Genomic DNA, 18,185 nt, shown 5'->3' with positions numbered 1-18,185 from the left:
TAAAAGAAACAGGAAATGTTATGATGATTTAGAAGAAACAGACGACGGAATTATTTAAAAATAAATTGGCACTGAAGTACATGCAAACCACCAGAAGATGGAGGTATTGACTCAGTAAAAGTGCCTGAAGCCTTACCAAAGAAAGTCAGAAATCAGGAAGCTTGGAATTTTGAACAACCGAATCTCAAATGAAATGTTAGAAATTGGGTCAGGGAGACTATTACATTATTCAAGTAAAAAAATAAAAATACATTTGTATTTTTGAAGGTTGATAATTCTGGTCCACACTCCAATGCAGTCGAAGGCGGTAATGCACCTTTCACGCTGGTTGCCAACCGCCATAAAAATCAAAAGAAGACGAAGAAGAAGACGAAGAAGAACCATAGTGCCCATGCGTGAAGTCACAGGTAAAATACACCATTGTTTCGTTTCTACCCCTTTTATAAAAGCATGGCTCTGGTTCCGTACGTAGAAAATCCGTTACCTGCGCTTTCTAAACTCCATAATTCATCAGCACAGTTTCGCTTTGCTAACCATGACCTCCATCTTACCCAGGACTGGAAGAAACTCGGGGTAGCAGCGGTTGTTTGGGATGCGGTAAGTGACACATTGGTGTTAACATTAATAGCCTACTAACGTTTTATTATTTGACTACAAGTATATTACGTTTTGTTTCCCAGGCTGTTGTTATGTGCATTTATCTGGAGATGGGAAAGGTGGAGTTGAAGGGGAAGGAGGTCATTGAACTCGGAGCTGGCACTGGATTGGTGGGCATTGTTGCAGCACTGCTTGGTGAGTTCACTGTCCAGGAAATATGAATACTGGCCATTCAATGTCCCATTTGTAGCCTACGTCATCATTTATTCACGTTTTAAATGAGATGCAAGTACAATTATAAGACATAATGGAGACATGTGAAATGGGACACCCTAAGCTATAGGAAGTTTGAGAATAGGGCCCCCGACAATAAACATTAACGTTATATAGCAATAATACATTCAGGGTTTCCCACACATAGACTATACTTGGGCGGGCCGCCCAGGTATATTAACGGCGCCCAAGTATATTTCGCGACCCATTTAGGTTTGTTTTTTTGTAATAATTTTTTTTTTAATAATTTTTTTTTTATTCGTCCGTGACAACGACGCCATCTGCGATCGATTAACTTGTGGACAATGAACCCTCGCTCCCTTGCACTGATCTCGCCTCCTTCTGGCCTGTTAAGTGGCCTGCCTCACACAGGGTGACTGGCTGTCCACATGATGTGGCCTGCAGTGCCGACATGGCCATGGCCTGTGTGTCATTCAAGCTCGGGATAAGCTCAGCTCAGGTGAGGTAAAGGACTCTCTGAGTGTTTAGATAGTCAACTTAGTTTAAGTTCTCAGTGGGTCTCAAACGGTGTGGTCACCAGTTATGTAAACACATATTAAGGTGAAAAAAGGTAAGATACACTTTTAAAACTTGTTGAGAGAAAACTAGTCTTTGCTGCTGCCTCAAAGAGGAGGGAGACAGGAGAGGCTGATTCAGGAGCACAGACACACTCACAACTATAAATGAACCAAAAATAAATTAATAAACAAGTTTCAGTGTTTTTTTCATATTGGAAATTGTATGTTATTGGTTATGGCCATGATTTTATGATTATTGAAATGTATACAGTTCTGTTTAATATAGGTGTTTCCATAGATCTAGTCTCTATATTTCCCCCTCAAAATGCACCAGATTGATGCATTTAACTCCAAAATAAAATCTTACCGGGGGGGGGCATGCCCCTGGACCCCCATAGAGGATTTGAGGTCGACCCCCACTAAAAATCACATGGTTCCTAAATACATTTATAAATACATTTATTTTTTTAAATAGTAACCCATTTCTACGGAGCCCCTAAAGCAGGGGTGGGGAACCTTTTTTCTCTCAAGGGCCATTTCAATTTTTTCAACGTCCTCCGAGGGCCGTACAAATTATTGACGTCTGCTTAAAATACTAAAATCACAGCCCATTCATTTCGCCTTTCTTTCATGCTGTGCAAAGAAAAAGCAACCTCTTAATCCAGATATTTTACCATGATTCGCGCATGCATGCACGTGCACAGTTGTGGCATGACCACCAAAACAGAAAGATATGGACACAAGATGTGTGCAATTTAGTTTCCTATCCATGTGAACATGATTTAAGTGGGGGGGGGACCTAACCTACTCTAGGTTTTCTTTTTTAAATATTGAAGTTAAAAGCATCAATCTGGTGCACTTTGAGAGCAACATTAGTAGATCTATGGATACATCTCTCAACACATATGAAACAGAACTGGAAGCAGATTTTCTTTTTCTTTATGGATATTTTACAAATCACTCCCCTTTCAAACTGTATTCTTGTTTATTAATAACAACTTTTTGTTTACTGTCATATAGTATTTTATACCTGTTTACTTTATTCTCTTATTTTTGTATAACTATAATGATCATATAAAGATGTGCCTTTACCTCACTGGTTGTAGAAAAAGCTTCTTATATTCGTTAGCATAGCTAGCTAACCAGATGCTAATAACAACAAAGTTATTGACTGTATGATCAGTATGTCAGATGAACATATCGCCACTGGGCTTTCAACTAAAGACACAGCCACGCAAAAACTGCGGCATGTGTACGGCTCCTTATGGCTACTGACATTTGTGAAGTCCTGACCCGCGGCGTTCTGGTGCTCTGCTTTCCGGCAGCTCTAAACCCCTGTCGGACGAGACATATACCACGTGACGACACGTTAGGCTCGTGTTGTGTTCAAGGACCCTGACCTTGGCCAGGAAAAACAGGCACTCGCTTGTTTCATATTTTGCGGTCTAGATTTTTTTTTTCTTTTTTGCGTGTGTTACCTCGAGTGCCGTATCAAATTGTCTCGCGGGCCGTATACGGCCCGGGGGACGGAGGTTCCCCACCCCTGCCCTAAAGGGACATGAAGAAAAAGAAAAAAAAAACAGGGAGAAAAAAAAAAGTCAGGATAACGGTTTAGTATCTCGTGCGCACGAGAAACGAATCCGTTATCCTGATTTTTTTTTTTTTTGAGAAAGTTACCGATGCACCAAGGAGGAAGTGGAACACGAGACAACCATGTCATTACAGACTGTTATGTTTACGTGGGGAAATGACAGTGCATACATTATTTGAGATATATATCGTACTTAAACTTCACTTTAAGGACATTTCGGCCAGGGGTGTGTGGTCACTCCAGGAGGCAGCGGGAGGTGTAACTCAGAGAAGAGCAGAACCAGCGCTCAAAGAGCTTTTACACACCGCCTACACTGTGTTTACCTTCATTGAACAGCTATAAATCATGGGCGGACTGGGACTAAAAATCACCCCGGGAATCGCACCCAGCCCAGCCCACGTAAACTGTCAACGGGCGGCCCACTTCGGTACCTGCCCAATGGGAATCGTCCCGATGGTGTGTGTGTGTGTGTGTGTGTGTGTGTGTGTGTGTGTGTGTGTGTGTGTGTGTGTGTGTGTGTGTGTGTGTGTGTGTGTGTGTGCGCGCGCTCACGGACATCCGTGCCATGCTTAAACCAATAGCTCTACACCCCTGGCCGAAATGTCCATAAAATTAAGTCTGACTTCAAAATATATCTCAAATAATGTATGCACTGTCATTTCCCCACGTAAACATAACAGTCTGCAATGACATGGTTGTCTCGTGTTCAACTTCCTCCTTGGTGCATCGGTAACTTTCACAAAAAAAAATAAAGTCAGGATAACGGATTCGTTTCTCGTGCGCACGAGATACTAACCCGTTATCCTGACTTTTTTTTTTTTTCATGTCCCTTTAGGGGCTCCGTACATTTCCATATGTTCATGTGTGGGTAGTAGATTTAAACTATAGGGCTATCATTATGGGCCCTGCCTGTACCTGTTCGCTCTGCCATCGCGTGAAGGCCCCCCCAGGATGAAGTGCTCTGACAAACAGTGTCATCGTTGCGCAAAATGATTATACAGGAATGAAAAGTCAATAAATAACCATGTTGTTAAACCCCCCCCCGCCCAAGTATATTTCAGATCTGTGGGAAACACTGTGTTACATATTGCATTGAGACGTCATTCAGAGACAGTACAACCCTTAAGTCTGCACTTTGTCCTTTTCTAAAATCGTTATTCTTCTTGTGCAACCTTTCTAGGTGCAAAAAGAGTGACCATCACTGACAGAGAGCAGGCCATGGACTTCATGTCTGCAAATGTGAAGGCAAACCTACCCCAAGACACCCAGGGATCAGTGGCTGTGTCTGAGCTGACTTGGGGAGAGGGCCTTGAACGTTACACAGCAGGGGGGTATGATGTGGTGCTGGGAGCAGACATCGTGTACCTGGAGGACACATTTGTGCCGCTGCTGCAGACTCTGGAGCACCTGTGTTCGGACACTTCTGTGGTTCTACTGGCCTGCAAGATCCGCTACAAGCGAGACACAGACTTTCTGAGCATGCTGAAGCAGCGTTTCACAGTAGAAGAAGTCTACTACGACAAACAGAGGGACATCCATGTGTATAAATCTTGGAAAGTGCCACCTCGGAGGGATTTGTGACATGAGTTTTCACTCATTCATTTGTAATAATTTGCTGTTTTTGCATAATAATCCAATAAAATATTACCAGAAACACATTTATTAAGAGCTGCCAACAATGTAAATATTTGAATAGCTCTAACATAACGCACTGTTTTATACAAGTTGACATTTAGAAAGTGTGAATACAAAATTAATGATAAGCAACATAAAAAAAGCATACTATGTCATGACTATACATAATACAACATGGCATTCCATTTTGATGACATTTATTCACGGTGAAGAAGTCCTTTTAAATTGCTCGCACTTAATCCTCTTCTTGATAGGTGCAATCCAGACGTTTTTGATGAGATTGGAAGCTCTAGATAACTAAAACCGTTCAATCAAATGCATGATAACGCCTTGATCATTCATAAGCAGCAAAACACCCATGTACACTTTGTGATTAGCAGTGTTTTCCTGGTGTGAAATGTAGTAGGATTGCTTAAGCGAGGAAAGTGTGCATCCCACTTCCTGTAAACAGAATTTGGAGACAGCCTCTTGCTTATTCCTTCAGAGACCTGGACCCCCTACTGTACATAGACAGGTCCAGATATTCTTATTACACACCAACCTGAACCCCAGGACTTTTCAATTATACAGAATTCTCAATGTGACATTACATGTTCAAAGACAGTATAATAAACCAACATATAAAGCAATCTCTGATTCCAGTGACAGGCAATGAGTTTAAGAAATATGGAGACAAAGTATTTATTTATTTGTAAAGAAGTAAGGCTCATTGTTTTTGATTTGCACTAAAAAAGAATCTAGGAATTAATTAAATCAAACTTAAAAAAGCAGTGTTTTCCGATGATGTTCCGACACTTGGTTAGGACTACAGAATATATTGATTGTTATGAACACTAGTGTATTAGGGGGGAAAGCCCTATTAAGTGGTCTAAAAATAACCCGGATGATATGCCCATTCTTAACAGGCACGTTTTTTAAAGTCATTTGTCTTTAAAAAATCCTTCATACAAAAACATTATTGAAAACAGGTTTATCACAAACTGTAGTTTAACCATTTGTTGGTTGACATACTTGGATGAGCTGCATTTCGATTTAATTAATCTTTCCCGAAATCAAAAACAATGAGCCTTCAGTAATATGTTTGTGAACATGCATCAGAAAGAAATCTGTAACCTTAAATGAGAGCTTTTGACTACTTTGTAATGTGTCGTTACAACCCAAACATACTGGTTACATTTTGTGTTCATCCCGTATCAAGGCAAAGTCAATTTAAAAAATAAAATGGCATTATGCAAGCAGATCATCTGATACATAAAACAAAACGCAGCTAAAAAAATATCAAATGTCCCATGACCTGGCCCGTCTACATTTCAAAGCGTTAGTAAGTAACAGACGTTAATGCGAGTGATAGAGAGCGGTTTCGGTTTCAAACGTCGCTTCTCCCAAAGAGTCTTGGGGAGATTCACCTGTAAAAAGGTCCTTGGCGATGGTAGTGCAGCCGCTCCCTGTTGCTGGTGTGTATCCAGGCACCGGTGACTGGAATGCTTCCCTTTGGTGACATCGCAAACAATCAGAAAGGAACATCCTCATTGTTCATTCAAGGACCCTGTTGCCATTCTGAACATTCCTCCGACTTTTCATGTGTGTTTTCTAATCCCGGTGAGTCAATTTACTGCAGTTTTTAAAAGAAAGCACAAGAGCAGGAGAAGGGGGCGTGGCACCCAGATGCATGGGTCCTGTGCCGAGTCTCTGTACATGGGGACAGACGCTTGCTGTTGCCCCGCGCCCCCCCTCTGGCAGGCACGTGCTGATGTTTCTACTCCGATTTGTGGCAGTATAAGTCTTTAAGGGCTTTAAGTTCCTCTATGAGGGTTTTGTTCTGGTTCTCCAGCACGGCCACACGGTTCTCCAGACACTTGACGTACTCCTTCTTCTTCCTGCGGCACTCGCGGGCTGCCTCCCTGCGTGACAGTAGGATATGTGTGAGTTTATTTCTGTGGTTAAGGTCTAAACATATGCTACAATGACCTGTATGGCCTAGCTTCTTATATTTTGCATGGCTATAACAGTAAAACAAAACAATATTTACATGAAATACAAATAAAATTGAATAAAATAAACTTGCTGATATTGAATTTATTTCCAAATGCTGCAATTATGTGGATGTGAGACGTATTATAATGTATTTAAGATCCACATTTAATTCAAAATAGGGTGTACTTGCTTCATGATTATTATTAGATGATGATCGTGGCTTGTAATTGTCTAGAAATTACAATAAAATTGTTTATCGGAACTGATTCTGGGACAAGATATCGTCCAACAAAAGCAGTTACTGTGACAGGCCTAACTGTCACACCATCCTGAATGAATCACACCAACTACAATGCATTTACCATCTGACAATAATAGTTTACAGAGCAGCACCTGGTGTCATTTCATGTACTGAGCCAACATTGACAGTAGGGTTGGGTACCGAGAACCGGTTCCAACATTTCGATTCCAACGGCATCATTTAGAAATGTGAATTTCTGTTCCGCTTTTCGATGCCTGAGGAAATGTTTCTCGCTCTCCGTAGCCTACTGTATGACTGCGGCGGGGCGGGAAATGTAGCGTTGTACCTACACTTCCTACAGTGTAACCTGAGACCAGGGCGGCAGGGCCGGCCCGTCGCACTGGCGTTATAGATGTTCGCCTAGGGCGCCAGATCTGTGGAGGCGCTGCGCTGACAGCTCTGGGAGGGAAAACAAATGTTTTGACCGTTGGTGCTCATCCTAATTTTCGACCTTGATGTAACAACATTCATAATTAAGTAAATGTAACACCCTTTTCATCTCGGTTATACTTTTCATTTTCCCTGTACGATGGCCGCTGCCTGCAAGTGATGAAAATGAGGGATGTTGGCTTATCTGGCGCCCGCAGCTCACAGCCAAAGTGCGAGGAGTGAGCGTGGGAGCGCGCGAGGGAGAAAGGGAGGGTGCACCGGTACCAGCGCTGTTGTTATTAGCATCTGGTGCTAGCTGCTCTAACGGAAGAAGAAGATGTTTCTACAATGATGTGGAGGGAGAGTCCTCTCCAGTCAGACTGAGGCTGATGACTTCAGCTCAGTGAGGTAAAGGACTCTCAGTGTTTAGATAGTTCACTTTAGTCTAAGTTATCTCAGTGGGTCTCAAACGTTTTGATCACAATTTATGTAAACACATATTTCCAAGGCACTCCTTTATAATTATTGGGATAAAACAGGTTTGAAATCATTCCAATGTATACTATAGGACAGTAAACCAGACATATCGTTTTAAACTGGAGAGATAAACAAATATGCATAAATAAAATAGTAAGATATGAATGAACAACAAAAATAAAATACGTTACATGTATTTGTTATTGGCTATGGGTTACTGGTTATGTTCACATACTTATTTAATTATTAAAATGTAAACCGATCTTTCTCATATGGGTGTTTAGAGTTGTACCTCCTAGATCTAGTCTCTAGTCATTCTGCTTAAAGTGCACCAGATTGAAGCATTTTACTTTAAATTGTGTAAAAACACTTCTTCCCGGTATGCCTGAGAAGGCAGATATGCTTGTTTTTCTCAACAAGAACTGTTTTTAAATGGGGGGGGGGGGTTCCTTTAAAAGTTAGACTGTTGCAGCTTCAGTGGTTCTCAGGTTACAGTTACATAGCAGTGAATATAAACAGACTGATTAATGTGAATATTACTGTAATCTAACCCGTGTAAAAGTGTCTCGAATAAATGTAATTTTTTTTGGTGGAAGAAGCATGTATCATTTTTTTACCCTGCCCCTCAAAGAATCGGAATTGAGAACCGTTAAGAACCGGAATCGAAAAGTAGAATCGGAATCGGAATCAGAATCGTGAAAATTCAAATGATACCCAACCCTAATTGACAGTCAGCTGAAACCTGTCCTAAAGATGGTTATGTGACACTGAAGCATCTCAGGACTTGCAACCGTTTGCCTGGAGACAACACAGCGTTAAAAAGAAAAGTACAAAGTATTAAGTGAACCTTGTGACACCCTTACCTGTTTTTCATTAGTCGGACCTCCCTTTTTCGCGTGACTTCCTCAGTGCCGCCTCCTCCTGTACCCATTACAGGTGAGGTCGCCATGACAACCCCCGATGAGATGGCGCTGGTGGGGGCTGTGCGGATCTGATAGGCCTGGACGTCCCCAGAGGCAGCTGACAGAGAAGAGTCACAGAAATAAAAAAAAAACCCACTTTGACAGTTTTCCAAAACTCATGAATTCTCCTTTATAATGCTTCAGCAGAACATGTTTTTAATAGTATCCCCACCTTGTACAACCACTTGGTTGCTCGGCACCAGGATCTGCTGCCCGTCGCTGGTCTGGGCGTATTGCAAGATGGTGGCCCCCGACTGGGCCGTGTTGGACATGGTCAGTGTCTGCAGGCCATCTGTGCCGTTATTGGCCAGCTGGATGGCCCCACCCTGGGTAATGGCAACTGCAGAGGGACATAATAGTGTTAGAATCAGTCTCAAATTAACTTAAACTCAACAAATCCACTGCATAGGATAGAGAAAGGGCCTGATAGCAGGGAAGCTTGCATATTTCAACACAAACCACTTCTTGTTTTCTCAGTATGTAAAAGTACTCACTGTACTGGCCATTGCTGGTTTGATAGATGGGAGTGGGCATTGTAACCGTGGTGATGGCAGGGACTGAGTCGTCCTCTGACTTCTCTTCTTCGATTCGAGCCACTGCGGGAGGGTCCGACGATAAATCGTTCAGAATCTTCCTGTGGAACGGGATAATCGCAGAAATATATCAACAAGCTTTTCAAGGTTTTTGCATAAATGCAACAATAATTGGATTAAATTAAAAAGCATCAGTTATTATCTTTCTAAATTCAGACATAAAACCCCCAAAGATAAGATGCTACACAGACCTATAAGAAGGTCTTCTGGACAAGATCTCTCTCCTCTTCTGACAATCTGTCACGCTGTCAACAGATTCCTGAGAGTCCTCACTCTCAGCAATAGTTGAGATCTGTAAGCAAACAATAATCATTAAAGTCTTATTTTCATTTTCAAACCTTTATTTAACCAGATTGGTCCCATTGAGATCATAGATCTCTTTTTCAAGGGAGACCTGCAAATTATTATTTTATTTATTTTAACAGCTTATTTTTTTGGGACATTGTTACCTGAACAGTTGTCATTAATAATAACTGACTCGTTGTTAAACCAATGCACAGTGTTGAGCGACATTCTTTTTTTTAAATAGCAAAAAGTCCATATTTGCGCTTTTCGAATCATAAAAATTAATGTTTTCAGGTGCAAAGCAACTTTTAGAATTCGGATCAAACATGTTAGAAAATAGTGAACATTCTTTAAAGCTAAATGATTATGAACTGTAACAAAACAAATATCAATGCATAGGGGTTTTCTCTCACCTGTACTGTCTGGACTTGTGGAGACTGGATGACTGAGGGCTGAGAAGCTTGGATCACCCCGTGCACTTGCACTGTCTGACCGTTCGGTAACTGCACTAGAGTCACTGTAGGACCACTGGTTGTCACCTGGCCAGCTGCTATAGAAGCCTGCAACCATGACAACCCTGAGTCATTCCCTATCTGTGTACAAAATGCTCACAAGAATCAATTATTTTCCATCAGGTATTATGTTTCTTATATTGAAACGTGTACATTTATTTTGTAAAGATTTACCTGGGCCAGAGTGATCTGCTGGGTCTCAGACTCCGAGACAACTGTGTCACCACTTTGCTGTGTGTCTGAACCAGCCTCCATTGTCATTTAAAATCTGCAACAAGTAAGAAACTGCTTGTCATCATGTTTAAATAAGACTGTGCAGCACACACAGTGAGAAAGAGGTCTTTGGTGTACAGAAAACACTCAGGAGGTTGTACCCTGTCCACCAGGCTTGTTGATGGTGTAAAGGAGGGTGTGGCTTAGCTAAACATGCTAGCATACAATTCATAGGTAAAACATCGTATACGTCTTCGTAAAATAATGTGGCGCATGTTGTATTGACTTTCATCAACAATATAACATACATTTGCATATTTTAAACATGATACAACATTTTAATAAGGCTCGCACATTCTATAAACACAGAATGCTAAAGCTAAGTGCCTGACTAGCCATGTTCTCGAGTGTTACCAATGTACAGATAGCATGTAGCTAGCTAGCTTCAGCAGTATGAGCTTCATTGATTCTGTTAGCATGCTAACCAGCTAGCTAATGGAAGTGCATTGGGTGCAAGTACATTTAACCTCCATTTATTAAATATTAATCAAGGCTCTATTGCAACTCTTTATTTCCATTTTTAACAGCTTGTTTTGCAATATGGCAATTTGCTGTGGAATTACACAGGTTTTCACATTAACATTACATTGAATTAACTAATAACGTTAGGTTGCTAGCTGTGAACATTTATGGAGGGAAATGTCTGCATGCATTGAATGTCAGTTATGTTTGCAACTAGAGATTTTTTCTCCCACTTTCACTTACGACTCGAGTGGTTGGAATATGTTTACGTAAGGTTAGTATTAGAATACATGCATTTGCTTGAAGAATTGCTTCTGTGACTTATTTATAAACAATGTATTAAAAGAAAAAAACATTCAAGCCCACTCCCATATTAATACCTATGTCTCAGTTGTGCTGCGAGCCTTGCAGAGAGAGACTGACTCATTTTGAGAGCCTCTGCAACACCGCCGCCATGATCTCTTTGTTGGCATTGAGCGGATATTAGGCGAAAATAACTTCTTTGGGCAGCCATCTATCTGTTTAGCAAACATCGGATGCGTATCCTCTTACCAACACACACTCGCTTCGTCACTCCCGGGTCTACGGAGCTCCACTTTTATTCAGACCGACACGTAAGAGACCGCGTCAGGCTACACCTCCGTCGCGTCACCGAGAACAACAACACGGAGAGGAGGACGAGGGAGACGACGACAGCGAAAATCAGCTCTGTCGACAGGACCCGACCGAGATACGGAGATATCCGGAAAGTCACGGAAGTTGCCGAGGTAAGGCTGCAAAACCACGGAGGTAGCCGAGAGAAGTGCTTGAGTTTGTGCAACTCATCTGAGCATGCGCCAAGTTTTTTAAGTATAAATCTATTCAAAAAATAAAAATAACTCATATATCTATATCTAAGGCATTTTGGGGAACCATGGACATGTAATACATAGTTCAACTTCACTGCTGTCATTTTAAACTGTGATATGATAAACTATACTTTTATAATAATGTAATGATGTTTGTGTGCAAATAGATTTTTAAACAATGCGAATGTTTTAAAACCTTGCAAAAGGATTTACTGAAATTCAAACATATAATGCTTTCTGACTATACTGTTAATCAAGAGATGTGAAACAGAGGCACCTAAACACCCATATTGATTTCAACAACTAATTTACCATTACGTTTACAAACACAAGAACATTTCATTTCAAAATTACATGAAATATCGTACCTAGAATTATTCTTTTAATAGGTCAATTCACGTCACTTGTACATGATCACATGTTAGATTTTAAAACATTTTTATTTTCTGTAAATATCTTGTGTATTGTTGAAATTGCAATTATCTTATAATCCACATGGTGGCAGCAAAATCCTTCTTTATTTATTCCCCCCATGATAGTCAGCATTGCCCCATTATGTTACACTTGGCACATGTCTCATTTATCCCAGCCTGATATGATCTGTGAATGGCACTGATCTTAACTGTGACACTGGCTTTGTCCCACCAAACCATATTGTGATTTTAATGACAAACCAGTGGGCTACAGCCCTGTATTACTTATTATGTGTTCTCTTTACTGCCCTCGTGATTCACATTACATTTGCTTCTCCTTGGTCGCCGAAGTTGGCCATAAAATGTACTCATTAACTGTGTCACTTGGTGTATGTGAGGAGGACCGGTGCTGTAGGAGCCAAATGGGTTCTAAGCTGTGGCAGCTGGTCAAAATCCTGCGGGGAAAATGAGACTTCAACCCAATTTACGACCATCATCTATATGTGCGAGGTCATTTCGGAGGCCTTTTAATACGCACGCACACACACGCACGCACACACACACAAGTCAAACATACCCATCTTCACCTATCGAGTGATTGACTACACCACTGGTGCAAGCATACTCACTGGTGACCCAACCAATATTGTGTCCTCTGCCATAAAACCTGGATGTGTAGGCAACAAAAGTATTACATTTTTCTATTTTCTTATCAAAGTAAAGCACCAATAATGTACCGTGTAGTCGTCTTCTCGTCATTAAAACCCTTTTATAGCAAATATCATATATATGTGTTGCAATCCAGCCTTCTTATCCGTTTCTGAGTCCATGTCAATAACCTGATTGGACATTGATTCCCCTTAATAATGACCAGCAGCTAGGATAGCCTATAGGCAGACCATAATTAGCCTATGAGTAGGAAGGTGTCATTAGTTATCACTGAATGTGCACTTGGCTCTGCAAGCTGTGCACATTCAGATCATTTGCAGTGTTGCTTTTCCCTCCCGTGTGGAAATAAGTCTTCAATCTATATGCATGTTGTGCACATTTTATCAATTTTGCACAATTCTCATTCCCAAGATACACTTATATCAAGGTTGCCCGCAATAATAATAATAATAATACCATAATGTAAAAAGCTTTTGCAATTTTCCATTAATGTACATCTGCTATCATTATTTATGGAAAATATGGAAAAAAACTGAACATATTCACATATCTGTCATATTTTGGCCATTGTCTTTTATTTAAAATGTAGTCCATTAATTGTCTGTGTATCCACTAATCTTCTCCGCTATGAATCTTATATAAATACATTTGAATTCTGCCTCTAAATCCAAATCTTTTCATGTTTCTCAGTTGAAAACACATGAACGCACAAACACAATCAGCCCGTGCTTGCATTATTCACTTCTTTATCACATCACCATCACATTGGAGTGCATATCAACATTGTCAGCGCGCCTGGTGATTACAGCAAATGTACGACTCGGACTGCTAATGCTGGCGAGTTCTGGCACGGAATATCTGATTGCACGCTTTACCAGCAGCAACTAACCCTGGCTGTAAATCACTGCAGAAAACACCCACAAACAGCCGAGTAAAAATCATGCCACAGACGTCCAAAATGGTGTAGGAGGAGGAGCAGGATAGGAGTTTAATCTTCAGAATATGAAGTAGAGACCTGACTCCAATCCATAGCCCTTTCCTTTCCCCTTAAACCCAGCTGTCAAAGCCCCTGGCTTAACACAAGCCTCCAAAACCCCATCGACAGCAAGCCCTATGACACTTCTTCTCCCCCAATTTTTCACTTCAGGTCCTATTTTCTCTTTCCATATGTTTCAATTTTTTTTTAAATCACGACCTTGTCTAAATCATCATCTTCAGTGTGTGTAAAAAGCACACACAATAACATGCATGACATATTCCGTCAACATTTAAATGCAGTCTTCAATCAAACCCTGTGCAAATATCATACCTGCCACTCAAGCAGGGCATTATGGCAGGTATGGGTTCATATGTGCAGGAGGGACTATGAATACAGAGGGAGGAAAACATGCAGTGCATTTGAATACCACTGACCTTATATGCATGCTTTTCTTTGTACGTGGAATTACCTGAATCGCATATGAACCAGTGCACCTGGCAGACGTTGCCATGGATACCGGGCCCCCACAGTGTGTCTCTTTCTCTCTATCATGCACACACAAACGTGCTTCTCAAACCTGAAGTTTTCTGAGATATCTAGGGAAATGTTTTGAGGTGCAGTATGGAGCTGCAGCTGCGAGGCAGGAGTTATCTAACACACCAAGATTGTGCTGACCCAGACCTCTTGCTAATCTCGGCTGGAGGCAACACCGTGTATTGGGCGATCTCAATCAATCCGTCAAGGTGTCAGCTCCACCCTCCCCTCGCTATCTCTGCCTCCTGCAAGGATTTTTCACCCGCTCCCTTCCCCCTGCTGCACCTTCCAGCCAACCATGCCTTCTCTTCCCCTTTCTCTTTCAAAGGTTATACTTAAGGGTGTTTTCTTGATACAATACCCACATGTACGGAAGGCTATTTGTGCCAGGCATAAGGGGGGGGAAATAAGGGGATGGAGACTTTTTTTAATATTGGCATTTCACCAGACAAAATGTCAAGTATTAGGTCAAACTTTAGTTTTATTTGGCTTACGTGGTATTTTCTTTTCTTTTCCAACGGTTCATGTTTATTCACCACATTTTAGCTTTCTTCTTTGAAAAAAAATGTAAACTTAATTCTCAAACTTTCTTCTCCAAGTGTAAAATAACCAAAATCTTGCTCTTCACTTTCTTCTCATTATGTCTGGCTCTTCTGTACACATGCCCTTAAGTACATTGCAAATCGTTTTTGGTCATTGTGCTTATTCCTCCTTCAACTATATCCACAGTCCTTGTTCTGTGCAAAAATTAATTCTGCCGAATATGAAACTTTTGCAGTCTGAGTTTGACAAATAAGGAGGGACACTTCCGAAGTTAGGGTATTTTATTCATGATTTTTAGAACAAAGATGCCCTGACAAATCCACCAGCACAGGTAGTATGAGAAAAATAAAGAGCTTTTTGAACATTAAAACATGGAGACATGTCACAGTAGTGACACTAAATACAAATATGAACTGACTGAAATGACCACAATAGATGTCGGTATTGGCAGATACTCTAATTTAAGATATTTCCAACACATCTCAGATACAAATAGCAAATAAGAATAACATATATTTAAAAAAAAAAAAAAAAAAAAACCTAACAGACACTTGGCAGTGAAGAGTGCGAACTTGAATTGTTCATCTTGTCACTCTCAATATTTTCAGCTTTGCAGCATTCGTAGTTTTCTCCTTTGACTGCCACAGAGTTTGAAGCTGGTCTCAGGTGTTTCTTTATCGGCCGTGTTTGTCTTCACACAGGTAGACGGGCTCTTCCCACTCTTTGCCACGTTCGTCAAAGAAATTGGACTTCTGAAGCCATCTCGTCTGGTGAGGAAGTGCCGGCTGATACTGGGCTTCTGTGGAGAGAGATAACTGCTCATTCAGGTATTCAAACAAACACCTAAGAAGCTCTTCACCGTAGATATTACATGTTTAAAATACTCTATGATGCAGCCAAGCAAGTCGATTTAAAGGGGACCTATCATGCAAAATGCACTTTTTGATGTCTTTTATACATAAATATGTGTCCCTGGTGTGTCAGGGAACTCACGCAGCGTCAGAAAATAAAACCCTCTCTTTTCCTCTGTACCCAAATCTCTAAAAACGGGGGTACAACGGAGCAGATCCAGATATGCGTCTGATATGACGTCATATCGGCAATGCAGACCCACAGCACTATCAGAAACGTTGCTATCAGAACAACCCTGTCTCCTAAAAATTACGTTCCCACAGAACTAAACTGCATTCTTACGGAGCCCCCTAGAAAAAAAAAATCTCCGAGATCTCGCAAAACCTTTGCGAGATCTCGCAAAACCCCGTTGCAGTTTGTAGATGGTAAGCACTCCTCTCCCTCCTCCAGCTGCAGATTGTGACCAATTCTTGATGTTTAGCTCGGATGACGGCGCGTATCGAACTGTTCTGATAAAACGACTCTGTAGCTCGTTGTCTAGCTTGCTATGATTGTAAAGTTATGTTGTTTGTATTTTTACAACGTTATGTTCATGAGTTATTGATCCGCGAAAATTCGAATCTGTCAATAACTCAGCTCAGAGGGACGTGCATGTCCCCTCGCTCTGAGTGTTCTCTTGAGGTGTCTTCACTTATGTGAAACCCTTTATATATACAGTCTATGTGTGAAACCCGTGCCTATTGACAAGCACTGATGTTATATCTTTATATTTAAGGCCAAGCTCAAAGTAAAATCGATGAACCACTCCATTGTTGTGGTTTCTGTGTTGCCGTAGCAACCGAACTGACCAGGAAGTACTAAATGAAAAGTATTGCGAGATCTCGCAAAACATTTATTTTTATTTTTTTCACTTTTTTTTTTCTTTTCTTCTCCATGTCCCCAGGGGGCTCCGTACATTCTCAATTACGTTTAGCTAGAAACGTTACGTTCGTTATGAACGTATCTTAAATACGTTTATTTTCTACATATCTTTGCCATTTATTGTCTTGCTTATAATAATGATAATAGTCATTTATAAATATCATTTTAGAGCACACATTTGAAATCAGTAGGCGAGGCTGTAATTTCGCCAGCTGTTACTCTCATGTGCGAGACAGAAAATAATACTTTTAACATGCCAAAAAGCTGCTGTGTCGTTTATTGCACCTCAAACATTAAAACAAATCCAGAGTTACGTGTTTCTGTACTTCCTCTAAGAAGAAAGGACAGTAACAGAAGATCTCTGTGACGCCAGATGTGGTGTTGTTAATGCGATATGATATCCGAAAAAAAAAAGTTTAGGGTGGCCGAAGACACTACACTACCCATAATCCCCAGCTATCGTTTGGGACTACAGTCCTGTTGACAAACCCCGTGATTAATCTTCAAGCTCTGGGATTGGATGTTGGAGTGGCAGTGCACCAAGGTTACACCGAGCGTCAAGCTCTTTGAAATGGAACAAAACCACGGCAGACTATTCAGAACTGGACTCGAACGCTCCCCCCCCCCAGAAATACACATGCTGGCTATTGTGTTTCGCAACATGTTCTCTATGGCACGTCTCTACTGGGAATTGTAGTTTTAAAAGACGTTTTCGTGTTTCCCAAAATTAGAAGTTGACAGTAATTCACATGTATAATATCAGTTAAAACAAGTGCTTCAACATAGTTAACATTGCAGGAAAGCAATATATTAGAAGTTAAGTACTTTGTCAGGCTTAATATTTATCTGTAGATAGATATCCCCAAAGCTTTTTTCTTATTTGAAAGAAGACCTTAACCTAAAGTATTCTTTAATGTGTTAATAAAGGTTAATTAGTTTGTCTGTTTTGCACATCCTCATATTAATATCTTTGTACATCCAGCACTGTACTGTTTTATTGTAGAGATCACTTACAGTATCTTCTTGATTTTTTTATATTCTATATTTCTATCATTGACCTCCTACTTTCCCCTATGAAAGTATGTACTCTTAATATTTTTTTCATCAAATAACATTATTCAACAAAAATAATTCAATAACGTGCTTTAACCACTAGGCAGTGCACACAAGGTACACACAGCATACTAATAATAACTTTGTATTATTAGTAATGCTGTCAAAATTATCGCGTTAACAGCGGTAATGCATTTTTTGAATTAATTGCGTTAAAATATTTAATGCATTTAACGCATATGTAGAATGGCCCGCCCCATACATCACTCCAGTGGCAGCGCCAGGGTATGGCTGGGGTAGGCTACACCCATAGCAAGAAATGGCTTGAAAAATGATGTTAAAGTAAGCAAAATAAAGTCCGCCAACTCGTGCGGAGTAAATTGCACAGACAGCAGTTAGTAAGATTGATTTCAGTAGCCACTTGTCTGGAAATACCGAAGACCAGACCAGAAAACTTTTGTCACGTAGTGATCGTCTTCTCAATAGAACATCTTTGATAATGTCTTCTGGCCAATCAGAATCAAGATAACGGTTTGGTGTTGTTGCAGGAA

The 18,185-nt window shown here is 40.6% G+C and overlaps 2 protein-coding genes across 4 annotated transcripts; one reads left to right on the top strand and one right to left on the bottom strand.

Annotated features, from left to right (window-relative positions):
• Nucleotides 1-185: 185 nt before the first annotated feature.
• On the top strand, nt 186-4,641 carry mettl21a (methyltransferase 21A, HSPA lysine). The gene is made up of 3 exons (XM_034098206.2): nt 186-597; nt 681-792; nt 4,160-4,641. Exons 1-3 carry the CDS (start codon nt 451-453, stop codon nt 4,558-4,560), a joined length of 660 nt encoding a protein of 219 aa, XP_033954097.1. The 5' UTR covers nt 186-450; the 3' UTR covers nt 4,561-4,641.
• LOC117457935 (cyclic AMP-responsive element-binding protein 1-like) lies at nt 4,622-11,485 on the bottom strand. Of its 3 annotated transcripts, none has more exons than XM_034098204.2 (8): nt 11,203-11,485; nt 10,262-10,355; nt 9,989-10,168; nt 9,482-9,582; nt 9,192-9,331; nt 8,870-9,037; nt 8,599-8,755; nt 4,622-6,515 (listed from the first exon to the last, which is right to left on the bottom strand). In XM_034098204.2, the coding sequence occupies exons 2-8, from the start codon at nt 10,346-10,348 to the stop codon at nt 6,371-6,373; spliced, it is 978 nt and encodes a 325-aa protein (XP_033954095.1). In that variant the 5' UTR covers nt 10,349-10,355; nt 11,203-11,485; the 3' UTR covers nt 4,622-6,370. The 3 variants fall into 3 exon arrangements, with proteins under 3 accessions (XP_033954095.1, XP_033954096.1, XP_033954094.1); XM_034098205.2 differs by having other exon boundaries at nt 9,989-10,135; nt 11,375-11,485; XM_034098203.2 differs by having other exon boundaries at nt 11,375-11,484.
• Between the last annotated feature and the right edge of the window lie 6,700 nt (nt 11,486-18,185).

Source organism: Pseudochaenichthys georgianus, chromosome 2 (genome assembly GCF_902827115.2).
Source record: "Pseudochaenichthys georgianus chromosome 2, fPseGeo1.2, whole genome shotgun sequence".
NCBI classification, from domain to species: domain Eukaryota; kingdom Metazoa; phylum Chordata; class Actinopteri; order Perciformes; family Channichthyidae; genus Pseudochaenichthys; species Pseudochaenichthys georgianus.
This window is presented reverse-complemented; position numbering and strand designations above follow the sequence as displayed.